This window comes from Ptychodera flava (assembly GCF_041260155.1).
Source record: "Ptychodera flava strain L36383 chromosome 23 unlocalized genomic scaffold, AS_Pfla_20210202 Scaffold_23__1_contigs__length_28996876_pilon, whole genome shotgun sequence".
Lineage (NCBI taxonomy): Eukaryota > Metazoa > Hemichordata > Enteropneusta > Ptychoderidae > Ptychodera > Ptychodera flava.
The window spans coordinates 24,270,370-24,287,149 of record NW_027248277.1 but is presented as its reverse complement, the minus strand read 5'-3'; the positions used below and the strand labels follow the sequence as shown (position 1 = coordinate 24,287,149).

Genomic DNA, 16,780 nt, shown 5'->3' with positions numbered 1-16,780 from the left:
TAGTACGAAAGATGCAGTTTACGTGAGTGAATTTGACAGTCAAAGTAATTCGTCAGAATAACTGATTAAAATAGCATTTGTCCCATTGGTGTTCTTTTTTTATAGTTGTTAATCATGTTTGTTAAAGTGTATGTAATTATAAAGTCTAATGTTTGTTAAACTGTATGTAATTATAAAGTCCAAAAATCGTTGCAAACACTCCAAATAACACCATATTTTCAAATTTAAGCTTTTCCCCAAGTTTTCCAACTGTTATAAAAATTATTTCTTGAACATTGCCATGATACTTATTTCTTTCGGTCAACTTGAAAATCATATTGTTGTAAACAAACGTGCTCTTTCCTACACGTAATATCCTCTTCTTACAGAACAAAGCTATGTTAGTATTCTGGGTTTTATCCTTTTCCGTCAATTTTGTTGTTTTTGCAGTAATTCTATATAAGCCGTTGTAAAATTTGACCCCTTAATAGACCCAGTTTTGTAAAGGTCGACACCCTCCTCGTTAAAAATGGATGCTCCCTAATCAATGTCAATTATAGTAGAGGACCAGTGCTATGCAACAACGCTTGCTCCACAAAAGGCAATGTATAGGATTACACTGCTGCGCCCGGCGATGATACCCACAGGATGAACGAGTACCCTAGGCATGCTCTGCAAAATTTGAAAGCAACCAGTAGCTAGGTTTTTCCAATGAAGACACATCTTATTCGGAGAAATTTTCGAGATAATTTGAAAATCCAGTAAAATCCGTGTCAGTGTTGTAAAGACAAATGATATTTTCAACCAAAAATGTAATTGATATGGATGTTGTAGGTATCAGGTTGAGCCGACTACCCTCATAACCGTCTAAAAACACCAGGACTTTTCGAAAATAGTTTATGTGATGACGTCATAGTTTAGAACAATATCATTTTCAATTAAGCGTTGTCTGGGCTGTACACGAAGGGAAATTATACGAGGTTTCAAAAAAGAACTGTAGTCAATCCCCCTTGTTGTCATCGGCCTTGATGATGATCTCATAATTCCCGATTTTCCTTGATTTTGTGTACGAGCGCGGGTGCCCGTTTTCCCGGGAAGTGCCACCTCTGGGCTTCTGAGGTCAAAAAGCAAACGTTTCAAGTTCCTTTCAGAGCCAAGGACACCCTGTGTTGCGGCTCTGAATTGGGAATCGTTGCCATTCGTGAGGGGTGCGACGAGGTATATCTTCACGTTATTCTCGTTCAGATAGGACTCTTTACTCGCCCCTTGATTCACTTCGGCGTTGTTCACATGTACGGCGCTACAGGTGAAATACTGGGTCTTTTGCAGAGACAAGCCAAGGTCAAACATAGGTCACCTGCCACTGAAGCACACGCCATGGCGTCTCATTGTGGCCTGAGATTGCTGCTGTTTTTTCTTGCTGCGGCTCTTTCCTTCACCAAGAAAACAACCACCCCCAACATTGTTATGCTTTTGGTCGATGACCTTGGATATGGCGACCTGGGTCGCTACGGCAATGAAACGTTGAAAACACCGAACATAGATCGGCTGGCGTCCGAAGGCTTGAAGTTCACTCGGATGTATTCACAGTCGTCATGTACTCCAAGTCGAGCCGCCCTTTTAACAGGTATGTGCGTGACCTCAGGTAACTCACACTTCACAACATCGCCAAGACATATAAAAATATGACTTTGGCATTAACACAGGATAGGTGATCGAAGGCCAAAGTTAACAAACGCTTGCAAAAATGTTGCTCAAAGTTCCAACTATTCGCTTTCGAAAACAAGAATGAAAGGGGTCATCGTGCAAAGTTTGTTAAAAGAGAAACAGATTTCCAAATATTTATCTAAACTTGAAATTCAAAATGGCAGCCATTGCTATGTAAAATCACAGTCCCTCGCTCCACTCAATGTGGTTAATCCATGGGGAAAATGAATTTTCGATTATCCATTTTATTCCCACTTATACTATACAATGTATTATATTATAGCTTTGTCAATACCAGTGAATTTCGTGACGTCATATCCATACATTATTACTGATAATGTATTCCATTATTCAGCATTGCGGCCCCACAGCGAGCAATTTTTTTTTTGGAAAACGAAAAAAGGACTGCGCATTTAAAAGGAGGGAAAATATCGGATAAACCATGTAATACACAAAACTATAAATCTTGATAATCGTGCACAATATTGATAATAATGTCTTACTGTACGATTTATCACATTTTTTGAGTCCTCGCGCACGCATTTGTCGTCTGTCTGGCTGGCGCTCAGCATACGCTGGTTGTATTACTACGTTTGTTCACAACATGGTTCGCTTCGTTGCCGTATAGGTGAAACAGAACTCAGTACGTTTGCAAACTTCTAGACGATACTGGGTTTGACACATGGCATATTATGCATGTCAGTGGCCATGTAAACGATGCAAGCGTGAAAGGCTACTCGAACCAGCCGTAAACGAGCCAACAAAGCCAGCTTGCTGTCATCATGGATGTAAAAAACCGGAAATGTCTACTGACATACTACGGAGCCATTCAAAGTCTCGGTCCAAGGTCAGCTACTACCAACAATCATGACGACCGTGGACTCTCCGTTGATCTAACATCTCGGCCACCTAATTCTGATGCATTGACTGTAATCGGAGACAACTTTCATTCATCGTTTTTTCTCCATGTCTGTGATTTTACCTTGCCTTGTTCTCGATATCGCGACGGTACCGAAACCCTCTAGTATATGTTTGTCTACTGTACCTTTCATGCACCCGTTTACGTCAAGTTCTGTCGTTCGCCGAAATAAAATAGCTCTTCTCAAGAAGCCATCGAAAATTAAATTTATAGACACAATTATTATTGAAATATAAACATTTGAATAACAATGTTGACTCTGTTGATATCGTTAACAATGAATGCTGTACTACTAGCGACATAATAATGATCGTATTGATCAGCTGATACCATGCAGCTCGCTGATCATACTGATGTCGATTCATGAACATTCCGTTTTCTCCATCTCTGGCATTTCACCGTGTCGACTTTTTGAATGGCATGATATTTAAAGGTGATGTTTCAAGTTTGATATAGACGGTAGGGATGCAGTTACTTTTCATTTCCTTCGAAAATACATCGTTTTTCAATTCAAAATGAACCGTGAAAGTGCTGGTCATTTTTTGTGCTGAACGTGCGTGTTCAGTGCAGTGCACTGTGCAGTGTGGATTCAGGGCCGATCATGCTGGACGACGCTCACTGGCTTCAAACTCAGTTTAAATTTCCTTTTTTAATTCGTTTTCTACAGCTACAAATTCACTGGCATTGCCAAAACTATAAAATAATAGCAATAATGCACCCCCTCCCGGCCCATAATGGACTCAAGCAAACTTTACACTTCATAATGTACTCGGCTTCGCCTCGTACATTATGTCGTACAAAGTTTGCTTTCGTCCATTATGGGCCGGGAGGGGTGCATTATTGCTTAATTATAATAGCCATTTGTTCACTTCATGAGCTTCAAAATGAGCCCCTATAGTTGCAGGTGGTCGAAAAAATTATGCAAGTCCAAATAACAGTCCCCAAGGCGCATTCTAACTTTAACTCCTTGAAGGAAAGATAGTGTGGCGTATGCCTAAGTTTCTAGCCACTTGACCTTTCCGCATAAGAGTGTGAGATTCGCGCCAGAAGTATTTTTTAAGAACGAACAGGTCATGACGCAATATAACCTTCCTTAGGGACTTGTCAATTTCTTCTCTCTCTCTCTCTCTCTCTCTCTCTCTCTCTCTCTCTCTATATATATATATATATATATATATATATATATATATATATATATATATACTCTCGTGGAAAATTACAGTGCCCGTTGCTGAAAGCAGAGCGTTATAAAATAATGGCACAAATTACTTCAAATTCAAAGTAACAATATGTGTCACTTAAGTTTCATGCATCATATATATATATATATATATATATATATATATATATATATATATATATATATATATATATATATATATATATATATATATAATATATATATATATTATATATGGCTTGGTGTCAATACAGGCAATGTAAAGTGCTCGATGCGTTCTGCAGGGCATAGGTATTGCTAGACGTGGAACTTGTCGTGATTACTCTACAGACTGTTTGACAATCGTCTGACGATTGCCAAGCGCATGAAACAGTCTGTAGAGTAATCACGACAAGTTCAACGTCTAGCCAATATATATATATATTATATATATATATATATATATATATATATATATATATATATATATATATATATATATATATAATATAATATATATATATATATATATATATATATAATCCGTGGCATTATTAGGCCAACCGAATTTGAATGTCGAAATCGAAGAAGGAATCCTGAAACATCGTCATATTTCTTTCTGTAATTGTCGTTGTAGAGTTGGCATTTCCAACATCGGATTTTTACATGTAACGCCGTGCATTACGCGACCAGCTTATATATGATGATGATATATTAGAGAACGAAACGCGTATTAGCTCGAAATCCAGCACATATGCAATGTTCGCACGAAATAAGTGAGAAGATGTAAAGACCATCGCTTTGCAATATGCTAGGAATAAATCGAATATCGAAATTTGGTGTAGAACAGGAAGTTAATTCGTTTGTCAATGTTTCATTTGTAAAGGCGGAGCCTCCTTTTAAAAGGGCGCGAAGCCGTGGTTGCGTTCACTGTGTAAGTGGACACCAAATAGGCAACACGCGGGCACACGCTCCAGAAACTGCCACTTTTTAGGTTTTTTCCCGGCCGCAACAGGGCAGAAAACTGCCAAGCAGTCAGCGCGAAGCTGCTGCCGATCGAACTCTGTGGTTATATTCAAATTCTAACCCGACTGGAAGATGGTTTTTAGGAAATTCGAGCGTTGGTGTTGGGGAATCAATGACCATTGGCGATTTGAACGGACTGTCAATCAAACGCTAACCTTGTATAAACTCTGTTTGCAGGATTAGCAAAAGAAGCCAAAAGGTTGAGATCAGTTTGTGTAATTAATGGTATAGAAATCAAACATTATACTGGCCAAGTGTTTGACTGGGAGGAGACCTCCACTAATGCGAGAACCTGGGATTGAAAATTGTGGCTTTAATGTTGACTTTGACCTGGCGTCGCAAGTCGGACGGCTATGCCAAACATAATAAGTTTTACATTAAATGAAAGTTTCAGTCAGGCATATTTAATTACAAACGAGGTACTCTGCTTTGTTTCCGTAACAGGCGGCACATATGGTCACCATGCTCCCCCCCCCATCCCAATAGAGCTGTTATTGAGTTGCGTTTGCCAGAGTGGACAAAGTTTCTGTGTACCTACTTTTCGGCTAGATGCGTTCCTTATTCAGAATAAAATAATTGATGGGGGTTTATAAACACGTAATTAATTTGGAGTTCTCTACAGCTCGATATCTTTTCTTACTTTCTTTTTTCATTTTTCCCGGGATCAACTTGAAGAAGTGCCTTTATGTAACTATCATCGACTGACAGCCGTTCTAGATCCATAGCTGTCCTTGTGCCAGACTTTCAAATCAGCCTCAGGCTGAGTAAACAGCGGCTCAGCATAGACACTAACTTTGCAATTTTATCAGAAAGTATCACAAGGGGAGGAAGGAGCGCGCTTTTTACATGTAGGCACCAGCTATTGAGGAAAATATCTTTGACAGTATACGCGCGGATGGATGTTTTGTCTAAAATGTATCAGTCTCAGTGAGACGGGATTATCACTAAAAATGTAACATTGTCGGGTCCAAACCAATATCGAAAATCGCATATCCGAAATAAGGGGCAGTGTATCAAATTGCAATATTCGATTTTGTATCAGGCATAAGACAGAACACGTCGCACAAGAGCAACTACTTCATGCGCAATATTGCTAGTCAACACTCATAAATATCAATTTAAAGCCGATTCCACACAAATGTTTTTCTCTTTCAAAACTAGAAAGATGCCTGGCCGCCAAATGTATCGCGCATCTCGCGCAGTTTAAATTTTCAAATTCGTTCACAAAATCGCAGCGGTTTATGTAAAATTAGCTTGTAAACGTCATTTCCTTGGGTCTGAAATCTGTGACAAAATGCAATTTAGACATAATTTATCATGTCTTTCTCTGATTTCCACATCGAAATATGGTTGGCCTAATAATGCCACGGATTATATATATATATATATATATATATATATATATATATATATATATATATATATATATATATATACTATATATATATACTATACATATAATTACAAATATATATATAATTACAAATGAACAAATTATTATCAAACTGCTCGTCAATTCAATTGAGGACTGCTATACACGATTGGTTTTTTTTTTCATTTTTACATTTAACACGGTTGGAACTAATTTCGGATAATTGGATATTAATATTTTTCAAATTTCTCAAAAGTGGTAGGTGTTATATAGCTGAATGTTGCAATATTACTAATTACTCATAAAAACAAGTGTGTAAGTTAAAAAGAAAAGCAGATGAGCTTACATTTGCAGGTTAAAATGACCTTAATTCACCATCTAATTAACCCAATTTAGTTCCAATCGTGTTAATGTTGTACGTTGTCTATTTTACAGGTAGATATCCGATAAGAAGTGGTATGCTTAAAGGGAGGATACTACCCTTTCACGTCCTGTCAAGTCCTGCACAATCTGGTGGACTACCAGATAACGAATACACTCTGGCCGAAATGCTCAAACAAAATGGTTACGCTGCAGGCATTCTTGAAAAATGGCATCTTGGATTTGGCAGTGGAAGAAAGTACTTACCAACAAAGCATGGATTCGATTACTTTTACGGGCTTCCAATGACACATCTTGGCATATGCGAATCCTCTGATCGGAACAATGTAGCGTTGGGCTTTCTTTTCGTGTATATCTCCTTCACGTACAAATTATGGGGAGGCCTTTCTGTAGGCGTGTTCTTAATTTGGGTACTCTTTTATCGGAAAGAAGGCGTTGGTTTACTTACAATTGGTCGTGTTTCTCCTTTCTATGACTTGTTACTATATTTTATTAGATTTTTCAACAGTAGGGTCTTTTTTAACGTGTTTGCTAATGAGGAATAATGAAATCATTGAACAGCCATATCAGGCAGAAAATATGACACTGAAACTTACACAGGAAGCATTACTCTACTTATCAAGGCATGGAAATAACCCATTCTTTTTGATGATGTCTTATTTGACTTTACACTCACTGGTGTTTGCTTTGAAGGCAGATCTGGAATTGGACGGTATGGTGACGCCCTGATGGAGTTGGACTGGTGCGTAGGCCAGGTGCTTCAGCAACTTAAAAAACAGGGCTTAGAGGAAAATAAAACGATCATATATCTATCAGACAACGGTCCTTCCATAGGAACTTGATGGGGTATCAACGGCAAAAGGAGTTGGTGGATCGGCAGGAATCGTTGGAAACAGCAGAGGTGAATTGGTAAGGTTACGCGGTGGAAAGCTCAGTCTCTTTGAGGGAGGTGTACGAATTCCGGGAATAATACGTTGGGATGGAGTAATACCAGCAAATACAGAATCCGGGGCATTGGTTTCTTTGAATGATATTTTCCCAACGGTAGCTGATATTTTGAACGTGACATTCACAGATCGCATCATTGATGGCAAAAGTCTTCTGCCTTTACTCAGAAACCCGATTGAAATTTCAAAACACCATGGAAAAAAGGTTTTGAGCGAAGAAAAAATGAACGTTTTCAGATTGGGTCTTCGGCGAAAGTAAAATTTCTTACAAAGGTTGATTTGCATAACCAAGGGCACACGAAAACAACGAGGTGTAACGTTGAAAAATACACAACGGAAACTAGAAAGTCGAAGAAAAATACACAATACAACATAATGTAGATAAAATTCCTATTGTGATATCATACTGAATCGCTAAACATTGTAATTTGCTTCTGAGGGTGTGACATCAGGCAGTATGACGAAGCCGACCGATACTCCGCACACTACGAGATCTCGCACAATAAAATCATAGCAGATGTCAATGTGTCACTCAACAGCTGATAAAAACACTTAAAAAAAGTCACAGTTATAACAAATATACAAGTATAAATGTTTTTGAAATGCTTGTTCTTTCTTGTTGAGTTCTGTTTTTTTAGTCAGTCACTTTCTTCTCGTGGTTAATTGTTCTTAGCGCACAAAGAAAATGTCTTTGCGTTTTTGTCCGTAGGGTAATCTCTTACTTCTTGAGGTAGCTTGAGCTCAGTTTCTTTTTCTTATAATGCTGACGGCAAACCAAGAGATGGTCACAAGAAGACGCACAAAGTCCGCCATCCATGTGCATACACGCTCTTTACTATTATTCTTCGAGGCCAGACGAGCCCAATTATTACCCGCCAAAGACGCGAGGATTATTTTTTAGGTTAATAGCGATCATGCATTTTATGAGTTTGAATCACACGGGTTTCAAACTTTCTTTTAAAGAAATGTACTTTGTCATATCCTCGACTCAGAGGGAACGGAACGTACTTTGTTGAAAATGAGGTCATGTTCTATGTCAAAATTGGCTCATATCATAATCTTCCTAATCGGCGCACAGAATATTAATATTCCACGCTCACAAAACATTACCGTTCTTGGACGCGAGTGATCAAACTGCAACGTTTCTTTGTTTGGACTTTAACAATGCAACGAAATACCAGCACAGTATCGACAACACGATCGCGCTCGTTTACACATTTAAAAGAATTACCAGTAACTTATTATTCTCATGGAGGTATTCTGCATACTATCCCATGTTCTATCGTGTTTCAATCAATCATAATATGGAGCTGTTATTATCATTTTAATTTACTCAATGGCGTGGGTTTGAGACAAAAGAATTGTAGCATACAGTGATAAGTTTTATTACTTTTACATTTTTTCTAATGTCGGTAAATCAAAGTATTGTCCTATTGTATTCTTTATGGCGTCGGTATCCGACATAGCCAAGATACTGTATAAATGGACACACCAACTCACAGGAGAAACGAACGAGGACCACGGTCACTCTCTAGTGGAGTGAACGTAACTGGGAACTTGGACCAACTAGGACTCAGACAGACTCATGTATCAGCGGCTGGGCCCAGAGGCCCAGCCATGGTTCCGTATTCAATAAACAAGTTCTAGTTTGATACATCAACACTCGTCTCAGTTCAAGCTTCTTTCCTTTAAGTTATGACATGATGGAGAATCCGGGATATGGTGTTATTTGGAGTGTTTTTAAATATTTTTGGACTTTATAATTACATACACTTGAACAAACATGATTAACAAATATAAAAAAGAACACCAATGGGACAAATGCTATTTTAATCAATTATTCTGACGAATTACTTTGACTGTCAAGTTCACTTAGGTAAACTGCCTCTTTCGTACTACTCGGTTCTGATAAGTTACTTTGACTTGTGGATAGTAAACCAGTCTATTTTCTATTAACTAGGTATTTTACCAGTCAGAGGACAATGGTATGGCAGTGAGTGTGTATCAGTATCAGATGAGATATTGGGACCATGTAAATGCTACAGACAAAAAATGGTAACTATTTTTGTCACAAAGTATAAAGTTCGGGGGGGGTGGTTATGCATTAAAATGTCAGAAGGTCTTTACATAAAATACTTTGACACAATAAACTACAGTCATTGTAATTTCCTTTGAGTAACTTGTTTGATAGTAAAAGAAGGAAAGTGAAGACAGAATTGCTGTATTGTATGTGATTTGTAATACAGAATGAGCTTTATTATATATGATTTGTAATCGAAAAAAATCAAAAATATGAAAGTTAACTAGTTTTTATTTACAGAACTTAAAAAACACGATATACTTCAGGCATTTCTTATTTTACAATTTCTTCAGAGCAATTGATAAGATGGAAAAGAAAGACATGGGGAAGACATGGCTACCTTAGGCAGATCGGACAAAAGACAGCAACATCATCAATATCGATATCAAAACATCAAAATAAGTGTCTCACCATTCGTAAAATATCGTATCAAGGCGTACACCAACGACTGAGGTGTAGTTTTGCTCTGGAGTTACTCAAAAAATGATTAGAGGAAGGAGAAAATTTTAGCGGGAAAGCAGTTGCGAACAGTTTTCACTTTCCATTCATTGTTAGGTTTTGATTTTGTTAAAATACCCAGATTAGTATTGCAGTGCTTACAACTTTTTGAAATTTGCCGTGTTATATTTTTGATGAAGCATCCGGCTCCACTACTTATCAATGACAATTTTGTAAACAGAGATGAGGTTATTATCCTAAGCGATGGCACTATTCGAATAGTCTAGAAGTCGATGAACGTGGGTTTTTCACAATTTTTTATAAATGGGCAAAATTACAATGGGTATTCGTAGGTCAACTTCAAATTAAAATCGATGTTTGATGTCTGTCGTTACTGTGGTTAGTCTATATAGAGTGAAGATTTGATGCATATACACAAGGATTATCATAGACAGAACAAACAGATCACAAAACAAAACGTGTAGAAATCATTCTTGGCGGGCATATAATGGTGTATGTAAATCGGGATATAATGTCCTTTTGTGTTTTCAGGAACTGACAAAAGAGGACGATGGGAAATGGTAATATGGAAGGGAGCGGGTAGTTGGCAACTTTTGTTGTGGGAAAATCAAGGACATTGGTGATATTTGATAACGTGGAAAGGATCCATTGAAAAAAGGAAACACTAGTGGATGAAGTGAAATTTAAAATGTAGGGGAAGAACAGTTGTTTCACTTTCGAATTTTAATTTCCTTCAGCTTAAAATAACTCCTTGTAATTTTTCTAAGTCGAACGTGTTATATTCATGTTGTGGCTCCTGGCTCAAATATTATCAACACTGACAACTAAGTGGAGGGAGGCGAGATGCCGCTGTCACGCTATAAGTTAGAGGAATTACGAGTTGAGGTACTAGTGCAAATCGTAATGCCTTAAGTATCTAAAGCTCCCGCACCATGATGAAGATTGTAGCAAAACCTTAAATCTTTATTCAAAATGGCGACCGTATCGTTCACTGTCTAAGGTCTAATCTGTCTTGTACATTCTCTAGAAAGTTTTATACCTTTACTAAATTTACATAACTATTAAATTATCATCATTACAGAATTGTCATCACATGGAAATTTTCCCGCCAGTCTTTGATTGTTTCTTAAGATTCAACACGGTCAAACCAAGGAATATCCCGTACTCGATTGTTCTCATTCAATGTCTACAAATAATAATTAAAAAGTATGACACTATCTCCTATCTCCTTCTCGTACGATCTTGAATCAACCTAGCAATGGAAATCAGTTTGTGGGATATTTTTAAAGCTGTGGAACTATCTTTGGAAGTTGCAAATCGTCAAAATCATCTTCGACATCACTCTCTAATCGACAATATGGGAAATTTGCACAGGGAAATAACCAAGGCAACACAAGTGAATCCAATTGCGATGATAAAGTTTCAGGTAATGTATTTTGTACCCTCGCTAGAATTTCTGTCGCTTGGTTCCTGACTTCTTGTGTCTCCTCCGCCGGAAGTGGATATTGTTCTCCAGGGTCATCAGTGAGGTCATAGACAATAGGAGATTGGAGGACATCGCCATCACACATTCCGTCCCGAAAAGGATTTATGTAATGGATCTTGTATTTCCCTATGAGCATTGAGGGCGGTAGTTTAGTTGTACAGTAGGAGAGCACATAGTCATGATGTTTTGAAATTTCAGTCGGGTTTCTGAGTAGAGGCAGCAGACTTTTGCCATCAATGATGCGATCTGTGATTGATATGTTCAAAATATCAGCAACAGTTGGGAAAATATCATTCAAGGAAACCAATGCTTTCGATTCTGTATTTGCTGGTATAACTCCATCCCAACGTATTATTCCCGGAATTCGTACACCTCCTTCGAAAAGACTTCCTTTCCCACCGCGTAACCTTACCGATTCGCCTCTACTGTTTTCAGCGACTCCTGTGGATCCACCAACTCCCTTTGCCGTTGGTACCCCGTCAAGTTCTACAATGGAAGGACCGTTGTCTGATAGAAACATGATCATTGTATTTTCCTCTAAGCCCTGTTTTTTAAGTTGCTGAAGCACCTGGCCTACGCTCCAGTCCAACTCCATCAGGCCGTCACCATACCGTCCAATGCCAGATCTGCCTTCAAAGTACTTCGAAGCAATCACGGGTGAGTGTAAAGTCAAATAAGATATCATCAAAAAGAATGGATTATTTCCATGCTTTGATAAATAGAGTAATGCTTCCTGTGTAAGTTTTAGTGTCATATTTTCTGCCTTGTATGGCTGTTCGATGATGTCATTATTCCTCATTAGCAAACAGGATTCCTGAGCCCTTACAACGGAAAAATCTGATAAAATATAGTAACCAGTCATAGAAAGGAGTAACATAATAAGGTGTAAGTAAACCAGCGCCCTTTTTCCGATTAAAGAGAACAACCAAATTAAGAACACGCCTACAGAAAGGCCTCCCCATAATTTGTACGTGAAGGAGATGTACACGAAAAGAAAGGGTGGTATCGATCGGTTCCGAACCGCAGAGGGTTTGCATATTGGAACATGTGTCATTGGAATGCCGTAAAAGTAATCAAACCCTTGTCTTGTTGGTAAGTACTTTCCTCCACTGCCAAATCCAAGATGCCATTTTCCAAGAATGCCTGTAGCGTAGCCATTTTCTTTGAGCATTTCGGCGAGAGTGTATTCGTTATCTGGTAGTCCACCAGATTGTGCAGGACTTGCCAGGACGTGAAAGGGTAGTATCCACCCTTTAAGCATACCACTTCTTATCGGATATCTACCTGTAAAATAGACAACGTATAAAATTAACACGATTGGAACTAAATTGGGTTAATTGGATGGTGAATTAAGGTCGTTTTAACCTGCAAATGTAAGCTCATCTGCTTTTCTTTTTAACTTACACACTTGTTTTTATGAGTAATTAGTATTATTGCAACATTCAGCTATATAGCACCTAACACTTTTGAGAAATTTGAAAAATATTAATATCAAATTATCCCGAATGTAAAAAATGTAAAAATTAAAAAAAAAACCAATCGTCTACAGCAGTCCTCAATTGAACTTGTTTGTAATTGACGAGCAGTCTGAAATATAGTATAATAATTATTCATTTGTAATTATATATATATATTATATATATATATATATATATATATATATATATATATATATATATATATATATATATTAACACAAAATTGCTTCAGGTACAAAGTAATTATATCTGTTACTTAAGTTTCATGCACCCTGCAATCATCAGACAGAAGATTTCTTGCCGAGGTAGTTTTGCGTTGAAACTAATAACGGTAACTTGTTGACAAACGCTTTCCAAAGGGGTTTAAACTACACAGGATCTTCAATAGGAATACAATTAAAGTGAGTTACAACTAGCTGTATCGAGAATATTGCTAGTATAACCAAATCGCATACTAAGAGGGTATTCATCGGATATAAGCGTTAAGATCGACCAGCCGATTGTAATTGCCCTGACAAGTCTACATGCCCCTTGAAGGGTAACTGTCAAGTCGAAGGCATGGTTTACAAGGTCAAGGTATCAACTTAGGACAACATGGAAAAGGTTTACATTTGCCTCACTGATAACACCTTCAAGACGCGCTTCACCAACACATGCAATCGCTCTGTAACGGCAAATACCAGAATAGTACAGAGTTGTCAAAGTTAATTTGGAACTTGAAAGACAAGGACCAAGTCTTCGACGTCTCGTGGTCGATTATCTTGCTTTCGAAAACGAATATTTCGAATTTGAGCAACATTTTTGCAAGCGTTTATTAAGTTATTCAATTTCGAGGCGCATACAACATTCACATAAAAAGTGGTCGGTGGAAACATGTCACTGTATTTCTATTCCATCCCAACCCGTAGACTTTAACATGTGACTATTGTCACATGACTTCAATGAAAACCCTTGTGACTATAAACTCTTATTGATTTAATGATAAGTGGATACATTGTTTTATGATTAATGTTCATGAGAAACATGTAGGTAAGTTTTCCGTTGATTCGTTCACCGAGCGTGATACCTTTAGTACTCAATCATGTAAATATGTTCATCCATAGATAAGTATACTTAAGGCGAGTTCTTATTCTTATACCCGGATTCAATATTCTTTTTTCACATGTGTTAATGCACAGTAACTCGCAGCGTTGCTTGTATAGCCGATCGAAGGTCGAAGACAGGCAGTGTGAGGCCGAAGGTCGAACCTCGGGAATAGAGTAAAGTTTGACAGGTTTGACACGAGAAATCTGCGAAAAGTTCAAAACCAAACATATACGCCCACCCTCATATAAGTGCACCGGGCGATTGAAAATACCTTCAAAAGCTTAAATCTTTACTCTGGTAACTGCATGTGACTGATATATACCAAATTTAGACGGACTAGCAACGTGAATGGAGTGACTTGCCCAACATTTTCGCCAAAATTTGGCGTGTATCAGTCGTACGTAGTATACCGGAGTAAAGATTTGAACCTTTGGAGATTGTTCTATCCCAGCCTGTTCCTTTTTGAGGGTAGATGTTTCATTGTGTTGATACTGGACTTCTCGACGATTGGGTGTGTCAAACCTTCCATTCTTTATACTATTACCGAGGTTCGGCCCTAATCGACCTCATACTCCAGGGCCTTTGGCCTTCGATCACCTATCCTGTGTTAATGCCAAAGTCATATTTTTACATGTCTCGGCGATGTTGTGAAGTGTGAGTTACCTGAGGTCACGCACATACCTGTTAAAAGGGCGGCTCGACTTGGAGTACATGACGGCTGTGAATACATCCGAGTGAACTTCAAGCCTTCGGACGCCAGCCGATCTATGTTCGGTGTTTTCAACGTTTCATTGCCGTAGCAACTCAGGTCGCCATATCCAAGGTCATCGACCAAAAACATAACAATGTTGGGGGTGGCTGTTTTCTTGGTGAAGGAGACAGCCACAGCAAGAAAAGACAGCAGCAATCTGAGGCCACAATGAGACGCCATGGCGTGTGCTTCAATGGCAGGTGACCTATATGTTTGACCTGAGCCTGTCTCTGCAAAAGACCAAGTACGGCGCCCTACATGTAAATAACCCCGAAGTGAATCAAGGGGCGAGTACGGAGTCCTACCTGAACGAGAATAACGTGAAGACATGCCTCGTTGCATTCCTCACGAATGGCAATGATTCCCAATTCAGAGCCGCGATACAGGGTGTCCTTGGCTCTGAAAGGAACTTGAAACGGTCGCTTTTTGACCTCAGAAGCCCAGAGGTGGCACTTCCAGGGAAAACGGTGCACCCAAGCTTGTACACAAAATCAAGGAAAATCGTCATCAAGGCCGATGACAACAAGGGGGGATTGACTAGAGTACTTTCGAAACCTTGTATTATTTTCCTAGGTGTACAGCCCAGACAATGCTTAATTGAAAATGAGATTGTCTTAAACTATGACGTCATCACATACACTAGTTTCCAAATGTCGTGATCTTTAGACGGCAATGAAGGTAGTAGGCTCAACTTTCTACAGACAGCAACAATATTAATGACATAGTTTAGTTTAAAATATTATTGTTCTTTACAACATTGACATGGATTTGACTGGATTTTGAAATTACCTCAAAAGTTTATCGGAATAAGCTGTGTCCTCATTTGAAAAACCCAGATACGGGTTGCTTTCAAATTCTGCAGCGCATACCTTGGGTACCCGTTCATCCTGCGGGTGTCATCGCCGGGCTAGCAGTGTAATCCTATTGTGAAGCAAGGGTTGTTCGTCCTCTACTATTAAAGACATTGATTAGGGAGCATTCGTTTTTAACAAGGAGGGGGTTGACTTTTACAAAACAGGGTCTTTTAAGGGGTCAAATTTTACAACGGTTTTATGGAATTACAGCAAAAACAACAAAATTGACGGGAAAGTATAAAAACCAGAATACTAACATAGCTTTGTTCTGTCCGAAGAGGGTGTAACAAGAAGAAAAGAGCACATTTGTTCACAACAATATGATTTTCAGGTTGACCAAAATAAACAATTGTCATGGCAATGTTCACGAAATATTTTTTATAACACTTGGAAAACTGGGAAGAATAGCTCAAATTTGAAAATATGGTGTTATTTGGAGTGTTTCGAAATAATGTTGGACTTTATAATTACATACAGTTGAACAAACATTATACTTTATAATTAAAAAAAACATGATTAACAAATATAAAAAAGAACACCAATGGGACAAATGAGTCACGGAATGAGAAAAGGACCCTCTTGGCTAAACAATCACTTTTTTGAGTTTTTATAATAATATTGTACTATGACGCTTAAATTTTCATTTGGTCAAGTTTTTAGGGTCAGGTCAGGCCTAATTTGCATATTTATGTATAATTTGCATATGTAATGAGTCAACTTGGCTTCAGTAATGTTGATTACGAATACTTATATACAGCTAATTACTCAGGTTTTCCTGCAATTGCAATAAGTTGTTTTCAATATTGAATATAATGTATTGTATTTCTGTCATATTGCAGGGCTTTCCTTTTCAAAATAACACTTATTAAAATAAACAAACAATCCTAAAAAGGGTGGAAAATTGCCAGCAACTGCAATTTTTTAAAGACAAACTGAGAAACTAAGAAAAATATAACCAAGTCTCTCTAAAAAGGACAGTAGCTTTTTCTTTAGATAGTTTTCCAGTATCTTTGTTCTTTATATCAAATATTTTTTCTCATTCTACTTTTCAAAGAATGTTAATCATTAAAATTTGTCAAGCTGCATTAGGTAAAAC

General features: G+C 38.0%; 1 protein-coding gene and 1 long non-coding RNA gene across 2 annotated transcripts; one reads left to right on the top strand and one right to left on the bottom strand.

Moving 5' to 3' along the window:
- The first annotated feature begins 703 nt into the window (after positions 1–703).
- On the top strand, positions 704–9,939 carry LOC139123655 (uncharacterized). Its single transcript, XR_011549740.1, has 3 exons — positions 704–1,606; positions 6,598–9,545; positions 9,864–9,939. It is a non-coding gene; the product is annotated as an uncharacterized lncRNA (long non-coding RNA).
- LOC139123654 (arylsulfatase H-like) lies at positions 9,723–15,033 on the bottom strand. Its single transcript, XM_070689824.1, has 2 exons — positions 14,761–15,033; positions 9,723–12,799 (listed from the first exon to the last, which is right to left on the bottom strand). Exons 1-2 carry the CDS (start codon positions 15,008–15,010, stop codon positions 11,313–11,315), a joined length of 1,737 nt encoding a protein of 578 aa, XP_070545925.1. The 5' UTR covers positions 15,011–15,033; the 3' UTR covers positions 9,723–11,312.
- Positions 15,034–16,780: the final 1,747 nt, after the last annotated feature.

What these genes read in the sequence shown, in the direction of transcription:
- LOC139123654 (XM_070689824.1), bottom strand. Translation starts at nt 15,010, where the DNA reads ATGGCGTCTCATTGTGGCCTCAGATTGCTGCTGTCTTTTCTTGCTGTG. An exon ending in TCGAGCCGCCCTTTTAACAG is followed by an intron (nt 12,800 to 14,760) that starts GTATGTGCGTGA and finishes TCTATTTTACAG; the next exon opens with GTAGATATCCGATAAGAAGT.